We start from the raw sequence: 15,196 nt of genomic DNA, 5'->3' as shown, positions 1-15,196 counted from the left end.
TTTTCACAAAGGTGTATTCTGCACAATAAAGCTGTTCATTTATTTCTGTAGCTTCATTAAATATACAGTAAAACCTCATTAAAACCGACACCCATGGGACCCAAGAAACTTTTAACCAAGGTCTCTTGTATGCGAAGTTGCTAACATGGCGATCATTGGAAAACCAACCAAACCGTTTTCATTCAGATGTCTTTTATAACCAATTGTCTCTTGTAACAGTGGCTCTTGTAACGAGGATTTACTGTATCTACAAAAATGACCGAACATTCATACCCTAACCAATGAGAAAAAAACTGCGTATGCTGAAAATCTGTACATATACTTTTCGATTTTAGTTACACCCAAACTCGTTATAACGTAACAGGTTATAACGAAGTAAATGAAATTCCCCTTAAAATCTCCATATAGAACCATGCATTTGAAACCTCGTAACGAAGTAAAATAGGCCTGACAATGGATATATTGAACAATATTAGTCTCCCCTGTCAACAAAACACCCTCCGTGGTGTGCGAGGTGCTTTGCGGAGTTCCACACTCGTTCAGCGCCGCAGTTTTAAAACTCCCGCGTTGACATGCATGGCCAAGCGAGCCATCCTCCTCACTCAGTCAGCGGGGTGGAGGAGCAAGGAGCATGACTCTTAACGTCAATGCCGACGTGCTATTGTAGCAGATGTCACCGGACAAACTGACGCAAGCAACGAAAAAGACGCCGTGGTCTACCATGCCCACGCGTTCGACGTGCCAGTGTCGTACGTCGCACGCACTCAATGCAGTTGACCTACGTCGTTTCTTCGGTGCCCATGGCGACGGCGAAAACGGCATCAACGCGTTGGTCACCACTGAAAAGGAAGTCTTTCGCTTGCGATGTCCAAAAGAAAGGAGAATCGCAGACTTTTCCAGCCGTGTCTAGCGGGCAATAAACTACCGTATTTTCCGGTGTATAAGCCGCGTTTTTTTTTCTGAAATTTTTTTGTTGGTGCGTATTATTCACCGGTGCGACTTACGTATGGAATAAATCCGGTTCGCGGCAGCCATGCATGGCCAGCACGTTGAGACAGCTCTATGGTCTAAATGAATCCGAAGCCCACTGCTACAGCGTGTCTCGTAGCCCATAAGTCGCTTCGGGGCGTCAAACCAAAGAATTTGCAGCTTTTTCTAGTCAAAAACAATGATAATGGCCTGCGACAACCTCGCACCACTTTCGGCCATGCGCAGTAACTACAATTCAGAATGAATTCAAAGTAACGTCAAACTGGGTTGCAAAAACAAAATGCAGCTTATAAATTATAACAGAGAGTTACTCTGAAGGAGGTAAACATGCTGCTAATTTTTAAAATGACAGCTTGCCGATAAGTTTCGATTTTCGGGCCGCTTCCGTTCGCATCACTTCCGTCCGCCATGACACCTTTGTTGCGCTGATTTACGACAGCACGCAAGAGACGCGCGATGTTTGGAGAGGTGGCCAAATGGGTCTCCGACTCTTGGGACTCCATTTCTACAAAAACAGTTGTAGCCGGGTTGATAAAGGCCGGAGTAATACATCGGAGCAAGTGCTGACGATGTTGGCGAAGAAGACATCAGTGAGTCGGAGGACGACAGCGATGCGCCAGCGGAACACCCACTTGAAGTTGCTGAATTGTTTTATTTGTTAGCGAGTCGGAGGAAGACTTCGATGGTTTTGCCTAAACACCATCTGTAAGTACATGCCATCTGTGTGTATCAATAAACCATTTTTGAGAAGCTCTGTCTAGACTTTGGACGGTATATGCACGTGTCTAGCCATCCTTACCGGGGGATGCGTTCATAGGCGGTGGCCGCCGCAACCATGTACTTTCGTCGCACTTTCTAACTATATGATTCACTATAAGTTTGCCTAATTAACAAGTGCGTCTTGTATACCGGTGCGTCTTATACACAGGTGCGACTTGTATGTTTTTTTTTCTTTTTGGAAAAACTCATTTTGAGGGGGGTGTGGCTTATATAAAGGTGCGACTTATAGACCGGAAAATACGGTAGGCAGTGTGCACATTGAGCAAGCAAAATACTTGTCTTCTATTCAATTTCCTTTGCATACGTGGTCGCGTAGCAGTACAGTCGACCGCGAGGCAGTTTCCTTCTTTGCATGCTTATAGTTGTGTACCAACTGAGCATACATTGCCGTAAACTGTTATAATTGATATAACGAAATAATTGTGGCTCCCTTCAACTTCGTTGTAACGAGGTTTGAGTGTAGCTAAAGAGCCCAGAAAGGACTAGTGAATGGCTTTATTGTGCCTGATACACCTTTGTGGATACAGCAGCGCAAAAATTAGAAAAAATGTGAGCATTATTAGTTCTTTAATTAAAAGGTGAACATTAGCAGGATGACAGGCTGTAGGTGCTCAAGTCATAACCCAGGGGTCAAAAATAAGGTCCCCTCCACCCCGTGTTGTCAGAGCAGTGCTGGCTACCACCCCGAACCGTCAGATACAGTTGTGTGAAATACAAGTGCCCCAAAGAGTAGCGGAGAACACAGTCGCCTAAATGGCTGAATTGGTAAGGCTGGAAAGGCCGCAGCCATTACTGTTTTGTATTGCGCACATGCGTAGTAGAGAGAGTTGCATACTGTTCCACAATCGTCGGCACTGTCTCCCCTTCCTACACTTGGGCCACCGACTTGGGCAATGATGGCTGCTTTATCTTGTAGCAATAAAAACCGCTTCTGGGCTGGTAGGGGCATCTTATCGAGAGCAAACGTGCTTATCGCCACACACACACACAACAAATGCACGCTGCTCAGTGGTAGCCGGCTGGTGTAGCCCAAGCCATGCCGCCGTGCCACGAGTCCCCGCCAGTGACCTATGGTGCCTTGATGCTTGTCCGTCTACATCGAGGCACCCTACCTTGAACAAAATTGTGTCTCTTCGTGGTAGTCTCTGCGAGGCTGCCTCCACGGCCGCATGCAGCACAGTCTTTTGTAAACAAAAATGGCGGTGGCCATGCAAGAGGGCTGTGGCAGACGTTTACACAATTCAAGTCCGCCAAAAATGTATTTGAGCATTTTTTGCACACTGTTAGCTTCAAATGGGTAGATAAAATGCTGAGTGAACTTGTTGCCAGGTGATACGAGATACATGGACTGCTATGGATGTTCGGTAGGGATGGGGAAATATTTCGTTGCTGTGGGAGTTTCGTACTCGTCGGATGTAGTTATTTGGGGGGTTTGACTGTATGTCTTTCCACCACTTGAAGCATAAATGGCTGCTCTATCATGCCCTCGCATTGCATCGCACTTCAGAAATGGCAACGTTGGCTAACTCCAAAGCCAGCACCTCACAAACTACAATTTTAAGGTTAAGAAATCTGTAACCTTGCTTTGTTTTGCACTGCATAAAGGATGCACCAAAGCTTCATACAGCTTTTCCTGAATAACCATGTTATAACAAAGTAAGTTAATAAAAAAAAAAAAAAAACAGCCACTTTATTTCAGCCTGCATGATGAGATTGTTGGCACCCAGTGCTTCGTGCACAGCCTTAGAGGCTAGGCAGTTGTCATCTGGATAGCTTCATAAAAGGACCTTACATAAAGCAAATGTAGTTTAAATACTTATCCCTCAGCTCTGATCATTGGACTTTGCAGATAAGCTAGCAAAGACGAGTTATGCTGATTCAATAAAAACAGTTCCACCCAGCAGGATTTAGAAATTTTCCTCAATAATCGCGATGTTAACAGGAGAGCCAACCAGTATGAGGCTGTTTCAGTCCAGCGGCCGTGGTGCTCAAGCAAGTTTCCATTTCATCAGTCTAGTAAATAAGCTTCCTCCTAGAAGGTTGTTTTCCTTCTGGCATGCCCACGTTGTTGCATGTCCAGCAAACAGCAGAGTGCATTGAAAACTGGCCGCCCTCAAGACAGGCGGGCAAAGCCTGCAAAGCCACAAGGCGAGCTTACTGTAATGCGGCGGGGAGTCTGGCAGGGGCACGGCAACTGCACTTGCGCTGCTGGCTGAGTGAGGCCCATGGAGCGACGACTCCTGGGAAGCGGAGTCTACAGGCAATGGAAAAAGTGAGGAAATGCCGCCTGAAACAAAACTCACTGGACCCAATAACAATAGGCCCAAAAGCAAAAACGAACCCAAGGTAAGGACCTCACCTTACAGGTAAGGTCCTTACCCTACCTGTGAGGAGAGGTAAGGGCCTTACCTGACCTACATTTAAAGGCCAACTGCAACGAAAATTTACCTGCCCCAAATTCTGCTTCAACGTGTGGTATGCACCACTAAAGTCTCTTTTGACCCAATTTTAAACTCCATAAACGCGCAGTTTTTTTTATTATTATTATTAAAACCGTTCAAAAACACGCCACTTGAGCAGACGCAGCACCTAGCGGAGTGTCGCCACAACTTGTCTCCACTGCGGCGAACTTCCGGATGCGACGTGCCAGTCAGGACTCCCGTGCGGTCGTCGCCTCCCCTCAGTAGACCTTTTACGTGCAGCCCCATGCGAGTAACAGTGTAATTCATGCCTCTTGCATGAATAATTGTTTTCACGCATTTCCATAATGCGAGAAGCTGAAGAAGCTATGGGTTGCTGAGACAAAGAGCAAATTCGACGAGTGCCGGGGCCGGTCTACGAGAGGCAGTACACAGTCAGCGAGCGAGTACAGCTGTTGCACACCAGCCGATTTCGTGGTCGCGACGGTGGCAGCAGGCTCGGGGGTCGACTAGACGAGCACGCGAGACGCGTGAACGGCCTACGCGAGGCGATACGCTGTTGGCCGGATGGTCGGTGCGTCGGCGCGCAACGACTACGGCAGCCGTGAGGCGCACTGCAAGCTCGCAGCCGGGCATCTCTACGAGTGCGCAATACGCAGAACGGCTGACGCGAGACAATATGCTGTTGTCGTTGCCAGTCGAAGTGCAAACAAGTACGGCACGTAAAGAACTGCACGGGATCGATTGAGTTCAAACAACTTTGCCGATAAACAAATAAATACTAGGCTCTGTTTGCAACATTTCTCTTGCCAGTTAGAAAAAAAAAATGAAAAAGGGGGCACAGGCAGCACTGTCTCGGGAAAGGTCAGTATTTCACGACGCCAGCGAAGACACTGCAGTGCTTTTGTCAATACATGGCACCATTATCTAAACATTTAGCGCAGGCATCTTGCTAACAAACAAAACTGCCTGTGTAAACAAAACTGATAAAATTCTGGATTTGAACTTTGATAATGCGCTGAAACCGAATTCTTACATGCTAGCCGGCATGTTTCGACGCCTTCCTCTTACGGTAGCGTTTTTTTTCTTTTCTATCACAAACACAGTATAGTTCGGTTTTATAGAGCGTTTTATACATATACCCTCTTAGCGCACACTCCGTTCATTGCTGGACGGGGGCACAGGCCCTGTCAAGCTGCCGCTTTCAGCTTTTCCTTGCCCCTTCGATGTACCTTTTTTCACTTCGATGTAACTGTGAGTGAAATAAACTTTGATTTGATTGGATATTGGCTGTGCCGGCGTTGATCGAGTGCTCAACACTGCCTTTTGTGTGCTGATTCCCTAGCTCCCAGCTTTGCCACGACGCCTCGTGGTGCCTTTGTTTACATATTACCGGGCGACTGCAGGTGCCTCTCAGCCGCTCACAGCGAAGCAATAATGGTTGCACGAATTTCCCAACTTCGCTTCAAGCATGTTTTAAACGTGAAGAAACGGACGACCCGAAACACATCGAATGCGCGCCGTCTTCTCACAGGCGGCCGTGGGAGAATCCGGCGGCTGCGCCCACTCGATTCCCGGGTAACGTCACTCCCGGCCGTCCGTAATGGCCACCCTTTTTTTGATTTGATTGATTGTGGGGTTTAACGCGCCGACGCAACACAGGCGATGAGGCGCGCCGTAGTGGAGGGCTCCGGATTAATTTTGACCACCTGGGGATCTTTATCGTGCGCCGAAATCTCGTACATACGGGTTTTTTTGCTTTTTGCCTCCATCAGAAAAGCGGCCGCTGCGGCCGGGAATCGAACCCGCAACCTCGTGCTCAGCAGCGCAACGCCTTAGCCACTGAGCCCTTTTTTTCTTTTCTTTTTTTTTTTTTTCCAGTTTCGGTTTGGAAAGAGCGTTTTTAATCTGCATTTACGACGCAGCGAAGCATATTTCGGCCTTCAAATTTTGCAGGTAGCAATTTTTAAGGTAATCCTACCGGAAAATAGAGCAGTTAAAAAGCCGAAAATTTCATTGCAGTTGGCCTTTGTACCTTAGAATGAATACCACGTTGTATTTAATGCATACTGCTCCAGAGTAGGGCTCCGGAGTAATAGGGCTCCGGAGTAATCTTGACCACCTGGGGATCTTTAACATGTGTCTAAATCTCGAACACACGGGCGTTTTTGCTTTTCGCCTCCATCAGAAAAGCAGCCACTGTGGCTGGAATCAAACCTGCATCCTTGGGCTGAGCAGCACAATGCCTTTGCCACTGAGCCACTGCGGTGGGCCAAATGCACAGTATTAAGAAGGTTATGCCCTGTACACATCAAAAAAAAAAGTGGCAAAAATGACTAGCAATAACTTTCACACACTTGATAGGAACAACCATAGTATTACTATACAGTTAAAGCTCGATGAAACGAACTTCAATGTAACGAAATCCTCGATGTAACGAATCACGGAATTTCCTGTAACTTTAAGTGTGTGCACACCATGTATTTTCCCCCTCTGCGTAATGAAGTCCCATTTGCCGGAATTTCAATGTAGTGAAGTTTCACGGAGAACTAGGCATGAAATTTAAGTTGTAGAGGTAGATTTTGGGAGACGGAGGCGCCAAAATGGGGTCTCAATAAAACGCAAATGGCGACACGGGCCGCCCAATGCCGCGGAGGCAGCGAGCTCTTTGCCTACAAACTGCGTGGAGTGCATACACGGCTGGCGCACTGTTTCCGTTTCTGTCGGAGCTTAATCATCGACGCGGGCATCAGCGTAAACCACATGGAGAGTTTTCTCCCTGCGAAAACGCAAAACGCGCCCCGCAAGCCACAGGCGCGCTGACGCAGCCGTGGAAACCAGCGCGATGAGGGTAGCTCCTACGACCGCTTCGAACCGCTCGCTGAAACGCAACTCGTGGGGCAAACGAGAGGGGCAAACGAGAATAAAAAGCGGATAACGTGGGCAAAATTTTCACTGTAAAACATCATACACGCCGCTTACGAAAGCGCCCATGAAATATCCTCCGTGGTGGTAAGCCTAATCGCCTCTCCTCTGGCGGGGCCGCCACCACCGCATGCCGCCGCTTTATCCTTCGTTCGAGTTCGCTCATGTTTGTTGGGTTTCATCGTTCCAGCAAGCATTTGTGAATCTTTATAAGCCTTGCGCGCACGTTTTTTTTTTCACACCGCGTCCGCGATTGCACGCCGGCAGCGGCTTCTGCCTCAGCACTGAGCGACTTGCGCTGCGCGCGGCAGTGGTTTTGCCAATGGGTAGGCGCACACCCTACGGCGGGAGCTTCGAAGCGCTCGGGGATGCCGGCTGCCCTCGCCAGAGACGATTAGGCTTACCGCCGCGAAGGATATTTTATGGGCGCTGTCGTAAGCGGTGAGTATGATGTTTTGCAGTGAAAATTTCGCCCACATTATCCACCTTTTTTACGCATGCCCCTCTTGTTTGCCCCTCGAGTTGCGTTTCAGGCGAGCAGTTAGAAGCGGTCGCTAGAGCTACCCTCGTCGCGTGGGTGGTCTCCGCGACTGCATCAAAGCGCCTGCAGCTTACGGGGTGCATTTTTGCGGGGAAAAAACGCTCCATGTGGTTCACGCTGATGCCCGCGTAGACGATTAAGCTTCGATAGAAACAGAAACAGTGCGCCAGCCGTGTACGCGCGCCACTTTTAAGTGCGAATGCACTTCTTAAGCGAGCCTGAATCGTCCGCCACCATCGTCCGCATAGCAACAGCTGCGGGTGCGCGCGCTCCTAGTCTTCCTCCTCGTCTTCCCTAGCAACGGGGGGAGATGGGCGTGCGCTACTCTCCTCCTCCTCTCTCCGCTCAGTGACTGCGGGTGTTGGGTGCCTCCTCTCCACTTCGGGCGGGAGAGCTCTTGCTCGCGTAGCGGGCGCTCCGCATTCCGACACGTGAGGGCGCTCGTGTAGCCCTCGCCGTAACGGCGGGCGCTACTCTCCTCCTCCTCCTCTCCGCTCAGTGACTGCGGGTGTTGGGCGCCTCCTCTCCACTCCAAGATCATGATATCCACCGTAATCGCGCAATCAACAACCGTGCATTCGCACTTACACACTCTCCCCCTCGGGGAAGTGCGAGGGAATTTTTGCAGGAAACGCTTCACGGCATGAACACTTCATTATAACCGCGAATTTCAATGTAGTGAAATTTCAATGTAACGAAGTAAATTACGAATTTTACCGACATCGTTACATCGAGGTTAAACTGGCCTAATAGTGCAAGTAAAAATACCGCACTATGATTAAACTTAGTGATAATAATGGTATACAGACAGGGAAGCAGGAATTCTTTTCACGTAAACAGTGTCTTAATTTGCACTGAATAATAGATATTACAAAGTATGTCTCATTACTTCATTATAGGTCATTTCAATATAAGAAGACATGCAACTGCTGCTATATTTGACCCAAACATTTCCTTCAGCCTATTTTAATGAGACCGAAGAACTCAGGTTATTACAAATGACCATGCACAAAATCACGTGAAAATAAAAAGAAAGGGCAGGATTTTTTTTAACAATATGCACATGCTGTTTCAATACTTTTGCCTTCAGACATAAAAAACAAAGTTCAAACAATCAAATGCTTATTTCATTTGCATGATCAAAGTTTTCAACTATTTTCGAGCCACTCAGTGAATGTTTTTATGAAGGATGCCAATGACAAGAGGCAATCACAGGGCCAAGAGGGATGCTCTTTGTAGGCTAAAATGGACAACAACACTAATGAATGTAGCGAACTAATCAGTTAAGGGGGGACGCGGCTTTCAACTTCGGAAAAATGACCAAAACATCGTTTTTTTGAAACCCGCATATTCGGCTTCTATGTTTCCTATTCTGTGCGTCTGCAAAGTTTTTACGCTGAAAAGCGTCGCAAAGTGGCATAAAAAAATACTTTTGTCAGGCGCGGTGACAAACTATCAGTGCAAAAGGGCGAAAAAACGGCAATTTTCGGAGCGCTCTATCTCCGCAACGGTGCCACCGGGCGCGGCCATTTTGATATGGTTAGATCGGCCGAGCGATCGTTTTTCCGGTTCCGCTCGTCTCTTTTATCTTCGTTCATTCACAAACGCACAAACGGCAGAAAAGAAATGACGCACAAACGAAGCTAGAAATAGATGCTGAAGCGCTATTGGTCCTCCGGTCGGGGCGACCCTCCTGATTGGATGTCGCGGGCGCAACGCAAGATGGCGGCCGCCTGAGCTGCGTAGCGAGCGGATTGAGTTCATTTTCGCCGCTTCGCTCGGCCGAGTTTCTGTTCAATCTGTGGTATTCAAAACGGACGTTATCGCGATGGGAATGCCAGAGATAACGAGCCAGATTACGGGAAGTTGTGTGGCTCGAAAGGCGGAGGTCATCGAACGCTTCGTGGTGCGCGTGACTCTACCGTCGCCAGACCCCGGAGGGTGACGCGGTGTGCGCGCTTGCGATAGCGGTTCGTGAAGTGAACTTTTAGTCGGATTTGCGATGTTTACACGCTTAGTTATTGCTGTGTTTTGACTGTGGGCTCGCTAGCCTTGAGAAAGAAACGGTCGACGCGTCAAACGCTGCGGCGCGCACGGCATAGCCGACGCGCATTGGAGCATCACATGACTGGGCAACCGGTTACGATTGAACGCCAGTAGTTGTAATTAATGCCTGCGACGTTAGTTTTAATCTTAAAAGCGACCTGACCAGCCATATCAGGTATAATCAAAGCTCGATATGTCGCGGTAAGCGTGCGCTGCGATGCGCGCGAGCCATATCGCCTTTCTTGCGCAATGTTTCCCGTGCACTTGTAATTTTCATGCAAACAGGTTTGGGTTAGTAATATAGGAATAAAAATATGCTCTCTGCGTTAAAAATGTACGTTACTGTGGCAGCATTTAACAGTGACTTTTTTAGGGAAATTATTGATACCATTGCTCAGGGCATACTGGCTGTGCTGCGAGAAATATTGGATGCCTTGAATGTCAAAAGTAGTAAAAAAAATATGCTCTTGCATTGATGTTGGGAGTTATGCAGAATACTCTACCAAGCTTCAAAGTAGCTCATTTTCAACCTTGTGGTATGCAAACTTTTGGCAATGAACACCTGCACTATGAGTACTAAGTTGGTGTGCCAGGCAAGATAAAACATGAAAAAAAAAAGCCAAAAATGTTCAAATTTAAGTTAAAAAATGCTTCACTTGTTGCCATGGTGACAACACTGCAAAAGGAGGTTGTCCAGTGCGATACAGCCAACCAACTAACCTACTTTGCATTGAAAGCCCATTGAAACCCATCTCCCCTCCGTTTGGTTTGCAAAGGGGGGTATGTACTCTTCACGGAGGAGCTGAAAATGATGTTTTCTGGAAAGAGAAAGGCTGAAAAGGCACTCCAATTTCAAGGCAAGGCCTTCCAGAAGCCCCATGTTCAAAAGGACATGAAAGGCTACAACCGTGACGACTTTTGATATGTGAAACCTATGTTGCAACTTCGGAAGCCGTTTTCTCAAAACAGTTTTTTTTGCCACCTGTGTCGCTTGTCCCAGGGATTTCTTCGTGACTGCTGGGTCTATTTTGATTCCGTTTCTTGCATTACATTCCTTGATGAACTGTTCAGGTCGTGACACTTTTAGTTTTCCAGATTTGTTTTTTGTGATTTTTTTATTCAAATAATCGTTCACAGTTGACATGCCTGTTGCACATTAACCTCTAAAAAAATGAAAACTAAAAAACATTGTGTTGTAAAAAAAAAATTCTAAAACTGTCACGACCTCGTCCATTCATTTGGGAATGCAAAGCACTTCGAAAAAGTTTTCTATCGTGTTTTATAAGCCGCTCAAGCTCGGTACAAGCGGAACAGAAAGAAAATTTCATACATAAAAAAGTTATCAAAATATTAACTTCAAATTTTTCTGGTGTTATCACAGAAGCATTTCCAGTTGCTGTGCCAATTTTCATCAAAATCCACAAAGAAATAAAAAAGTTGATTTTGAAAGCCACGTCCCCCCTTAAGGGGGGACGTGGCTTTCAAAATCAACTTTTTTATTTCTTTGTGGATTTTGATGAAAATTGGCACAGCAACTGGAAATGCTTCTGTGATAACACCATAAAAATTTGAAGTTAATATTTTGATAACTTTTTTATGTATGAAATTTTCTTTCTGTTCCGCTTGTACCGAGCTTGAGCGGCTTATAAAACACGATAGAAAACTTGTTCGAAGTGCTTTGCATTCCCAAATGAATGGACGAGGTCGTGACAGTTTTAGAATTTTTTTTACAACACAATGTTTTTTAGTTTTCATTTTTTTAGAGGTTAATGTGCAACAGGCATGTCAACTGTGAACGATTATTTGAATAAAAAAATCACAAAAAACAACTCTGGAAAACTAAAAGTGTCACGACCTGAACAGTTCATCAAGGAATGTAATGCAAGAAACGGAATCAAAATAGACCCAGCGGTCACGAAGAAATCCCTGGGACAAGCAACACAGGTGGCAAAAAAAACTGTTTTGAGAAAACGGCTTCCGAAGTTGCAACATAGGTTTCACATATCAAAAGTCGTCACGGTTGTAGCCTTTCATGTCTTTTTGAACATGGGGCTTCTAGAAGGCCTTGCCTTGAAATTGGAGTGCCTTTTCAGCCTTTCTCTTTCCAGAAAACATCATTTTCAGCTCCTCCGTGAAGAGTACATACCCCCCTTTGCAAACCAAACGGAGGGGAGATGGGTTTCAATGGGCTTTCAATGCAAAGTAGGTTAGTTGGTTGGCTGTATCGCACTGGACAACCTCCTTTTGCAGTGTTGTCACCATGGCAACAAGTTAAGCATTTTTTTAACTTAAATTTGAACATTTTTGGCTTTTTTTTCATGTTTTTCTTGCCTGGCACAGCAACTTAGTACTCATAGTGCAGGTGTTCATTGCCAAAAGTTTGCATACCACAAGGTTGAAAATGAGCTACTTTGAAGCTTGGTAGAGTATTCTGCATAACTCCCAACTTCAATGCAAGAGCATATTTTTTTTACTACTTTTGACATTCAAGGCATCCAATATTTCTCGCAGCACAGCTAGTATGCCCTGAGCAATGGTATCAATAATTTCCCTAAAAAAATCACTGTTAAATGCTGCCACAGTAACGTACATTTTTAACGCAGAGAGCATATTTTTATTCCTATATTACTAACTCAAAACCTGTTTGCATGATATTACTAACTCAAAACCTGTTTGCATGAAAATTACAAGTGCACGGGAAACGTTGCGCAAGAAAGGCGATATGGCTCGCGCGCATCGCAGCGCACGCTTACCGCGACATATCGAGCTTTGATTATACCTGATATGGCTGGTCAGGTCGCTTTTAAGATTAAAACTAACGTCGCAGGCATTAATTACAACTACTGGCGTTCAATCGTAACCGGTTGCCCAGTCATGTGATGCTCCAATGCGCGTCGGCTATGCCGTGCGCGCCGCAGCGTTTGACGCGTCGACCGTTTCTTTCTCAAGGCTAGCGAGCCCACAGTCAAAACACAGCAATAACTAAGCGTGTAAACATCGCAAATCCGACTAAAAGTTCACTTCACGAACCGCTATCGCAAGCGCGCACACCGCGTCACCCTCCGGGGTCTGGCGACGGTAGAGTCACGCGCACCACGAAACGTTCGATGACCTCCGCCTTTCGAGCCCCACAACTTCCCGTAATCTGGCTCGTTATCTCTGGCATTCCCATCGCGATAACGTCCGTGTTGAATACCACAGATTGAACAGAAACTCGGCCGAGCGAAGCGGCGAAAATGAACTCAATCCGCTCGCTACGCAGCTCAGGCGGCCGCCATCTTGCGTTGCGCCCGCGACATCCAATCAGGAGGGTCGCTGTTCTGTGCCCCGACCGGAGGACCAATAGCGCTTCAGCATCTATTTCTAGCTTCGTTTGTGCGTCGTTTCTTTTCTGCCGTTTGTGCGTTTGTGAATGAACGAAGATAAAAGAGACGAGCGGAACGGGAAAGACGATCGCTCGGCCGATCTAACCATATCAAAATGGCCGCGCCCGGTGGCACCGTTGCGGAGATAGAGCGCTCCGAAAATTGCCGTTTTTTCGCCCTTTTGCGCTGATAGTTTGTCACCGCGCCTGACAAAAGTATTTTTTTATGCCACTTTGCGACGCTTTTCAGCGTAAAAACTTTGCAGACGCACAGAATAGGAAACATAGAAGCCGAATATGTGGGTTTCAAAAAAACGATGTTTTGGTCATTTTTCCGAAGTTGAAAGCCGCGTCCCCCCTTAAATGGTAGATGTGAAAAAAAAAAAAATTGTAACAAAGTTAGTTCAGCTTCCTTTTCAATTTGGCTGCGAAAAGGTTGTACTCCTTCTCACGGCATCCACGCAGCCGAATGAACGGCTAGCAGATGTGGAGCAGGCCCCAATTTCATCCCAGCTGACGACTCACCCGCACTGGCAAAAGGGCGCTTGGACGGCCAGTAGCCCTGCCAAACCCTGCCAAAACGGGCAAAGTCGGGCGTAGGCAGGGGTGGCAGCACTGCCTCCACTGGCCGGAGAGGACTGTTGCCCAGACAGCTGGATTCGGAGTCCGAGTGCCCTTGGCCAGTCGGGGTGCTCGTATGGCAGGGGCCCCTACGGCAGAAGCAAGCACACGGTCCACTTCATCTTGGAACGTGGATTTCTGGCATGTTTTAAGTGTTGGATGCTCCAGCAGTTCAAGGTTTCAGAAGTGACTTGTGGTAAACGGAGTGGAGTTGGCAAGGACTGTAAGTGCATTTGCACACCCCTATTTCTGCACAAACAAGTGGGAGACCTGAAGAAAAAAGCTGCGTGCATACTTCACACTGTGAAAAGGCCACAGCAAAGCTGTCTTGGCTGTACGTGCTCAACATGCCCAAATGGTAATCACTGAACATTCACCCTGCAACGAGGCGCAGTGACGGAACTGCCTGTTTGGAGCAGCACTTGTAATGTCTGCTGCAAAACCTCATTTTTTCAAACAAGTTTTGCAGCAAGTGTTCCGACTATTGCAGCTATGACACAGACTTGTTGAGACCCTGCAGTTCGGCGCAGTGTCATCAAAATGCGAAGAGAAATCGTGTAGACTTACAACAAACTAGGAGGCGTTTGAATAGAGATTTTTGGTTTCGACGCCAATACGAAGCAATTAATGATTTTGTTTGAATAGCATCACCATCATCAGCCTATTTACGTCCACTGAGGAATGAAGGCCTCTCCCATTGACCTGAACCCATTCCTGTCCTGCGCTGCCTGGGTGCATTTCTTGCCTCCAAAATTTTCACATTTCACCTCTCCATCGAGTTAACAGCTTTTCCCTTCTTTCAGACCCGCCTCTTGATACTATCTGTTCTGTTACCCTAGTGGTGCGCGGGTGTTATTTCGTCTCGACACAAGGCCAGCCCGAAGTCCATTTCTTTTTCATAATTTGAATCACAATATTTTCTGCTAGAGTTAGTTCCGTAATCCAGGAAGCTTGCTTCCTGCCCCTAAGCATTACCCTTATCCTTCGATTCATGGCTTACCGAGTCGACCTAAGATTGCTTTCCAGTTTAGTACAACGCCAAGTTTCCGCACCATGTGTCATCACGGGTAGATGAGCTGCCATTATAAAAATGAAAACAGTTAAAAAGCCTTCTGATCAACACTGTATTGGCGTGAAATGGAAAGAAAACAGGAGTAAACGGAGAAAGTAAGCTCATAGCTTTCAAACTTAATTAGTGGGTTTAGGTAGTCTTGGGCAGTAACTAGTTACTAGTAATGCTTTACCGGTAACCGGTTACTTTTTTCAGCACCTTGTAACTGCAACTAGTTACTTTCAAGTTATAGTACCTTGTAACTGTAACACTTTTTTTTACACAGTAACTAACAGGAAATGCCGTTAGTCACTTCCTTTTTCATGGAAAACAACCTAACAGCAACACTCGTTGAAGACCGATGTACAGTTCAGGCTTTGCACTTTTCGGACTTTTTCGTATCTTCTCCAGCTCTCACCTTTCCCCAACATGGCTCCCCTCACTGTTTCGGAGAAAAG

At 46.7% G+C, this 15,196-nt stretch overlaps 1 protein-coding gene across 4 annotated transcripts in view; it reads right to left on the bottom strand.

Moving 5' to 3' along the window:
- LOC144138887 (uncharacterized) overlaps positions 1 to 15,196 on the bottom strand; it is a 92,169-nt gene that overhangs the window by 49,318 nt on the left and 27,655 nt on the right. For all 4 annotated transcript variants that reach the window (XM_077671401.1, XM_077671393.1, XM_077671414.1 and 1 more), the window contains exons 9-10: positions 13,592 to 13,776; positions 3,929 to 4,024 (exon numbers count right to left, since the gene is read on the bottom strand). In XM_077671401.1, the coding sequence (XP_077527527.1) occupies positions 3,929 to 4,024; positions 13,592 to 13,776 (281 nt within the window). The remainder of the gene's footprint in view (positions 1 to 3,928; positions 4,025 to 13,591; positions 13,777 to 15,196) is intronic.

The sequence above is a fragment of the Haemaphysalis longicornis genome, unplaced genomic scaffold, assembly GCF_048455015.1.
Source record: "Haemaphysalis longicornis isolate Haplotype H1 unplaced genomic scaffold, Haemaphysalis longicornis Haplotype H1 scaffold_1, whole genome shotgun sequence".
NCBI lineage: Eukaryota > Metazoa > Arthropoda > Arachnida > Ixodida > Ixodidae > Haemaphysalis > Haemaphysalis longicornis.
This window is presented reverse-complemented; position numbering and strand designations above follow the sequence as displayed.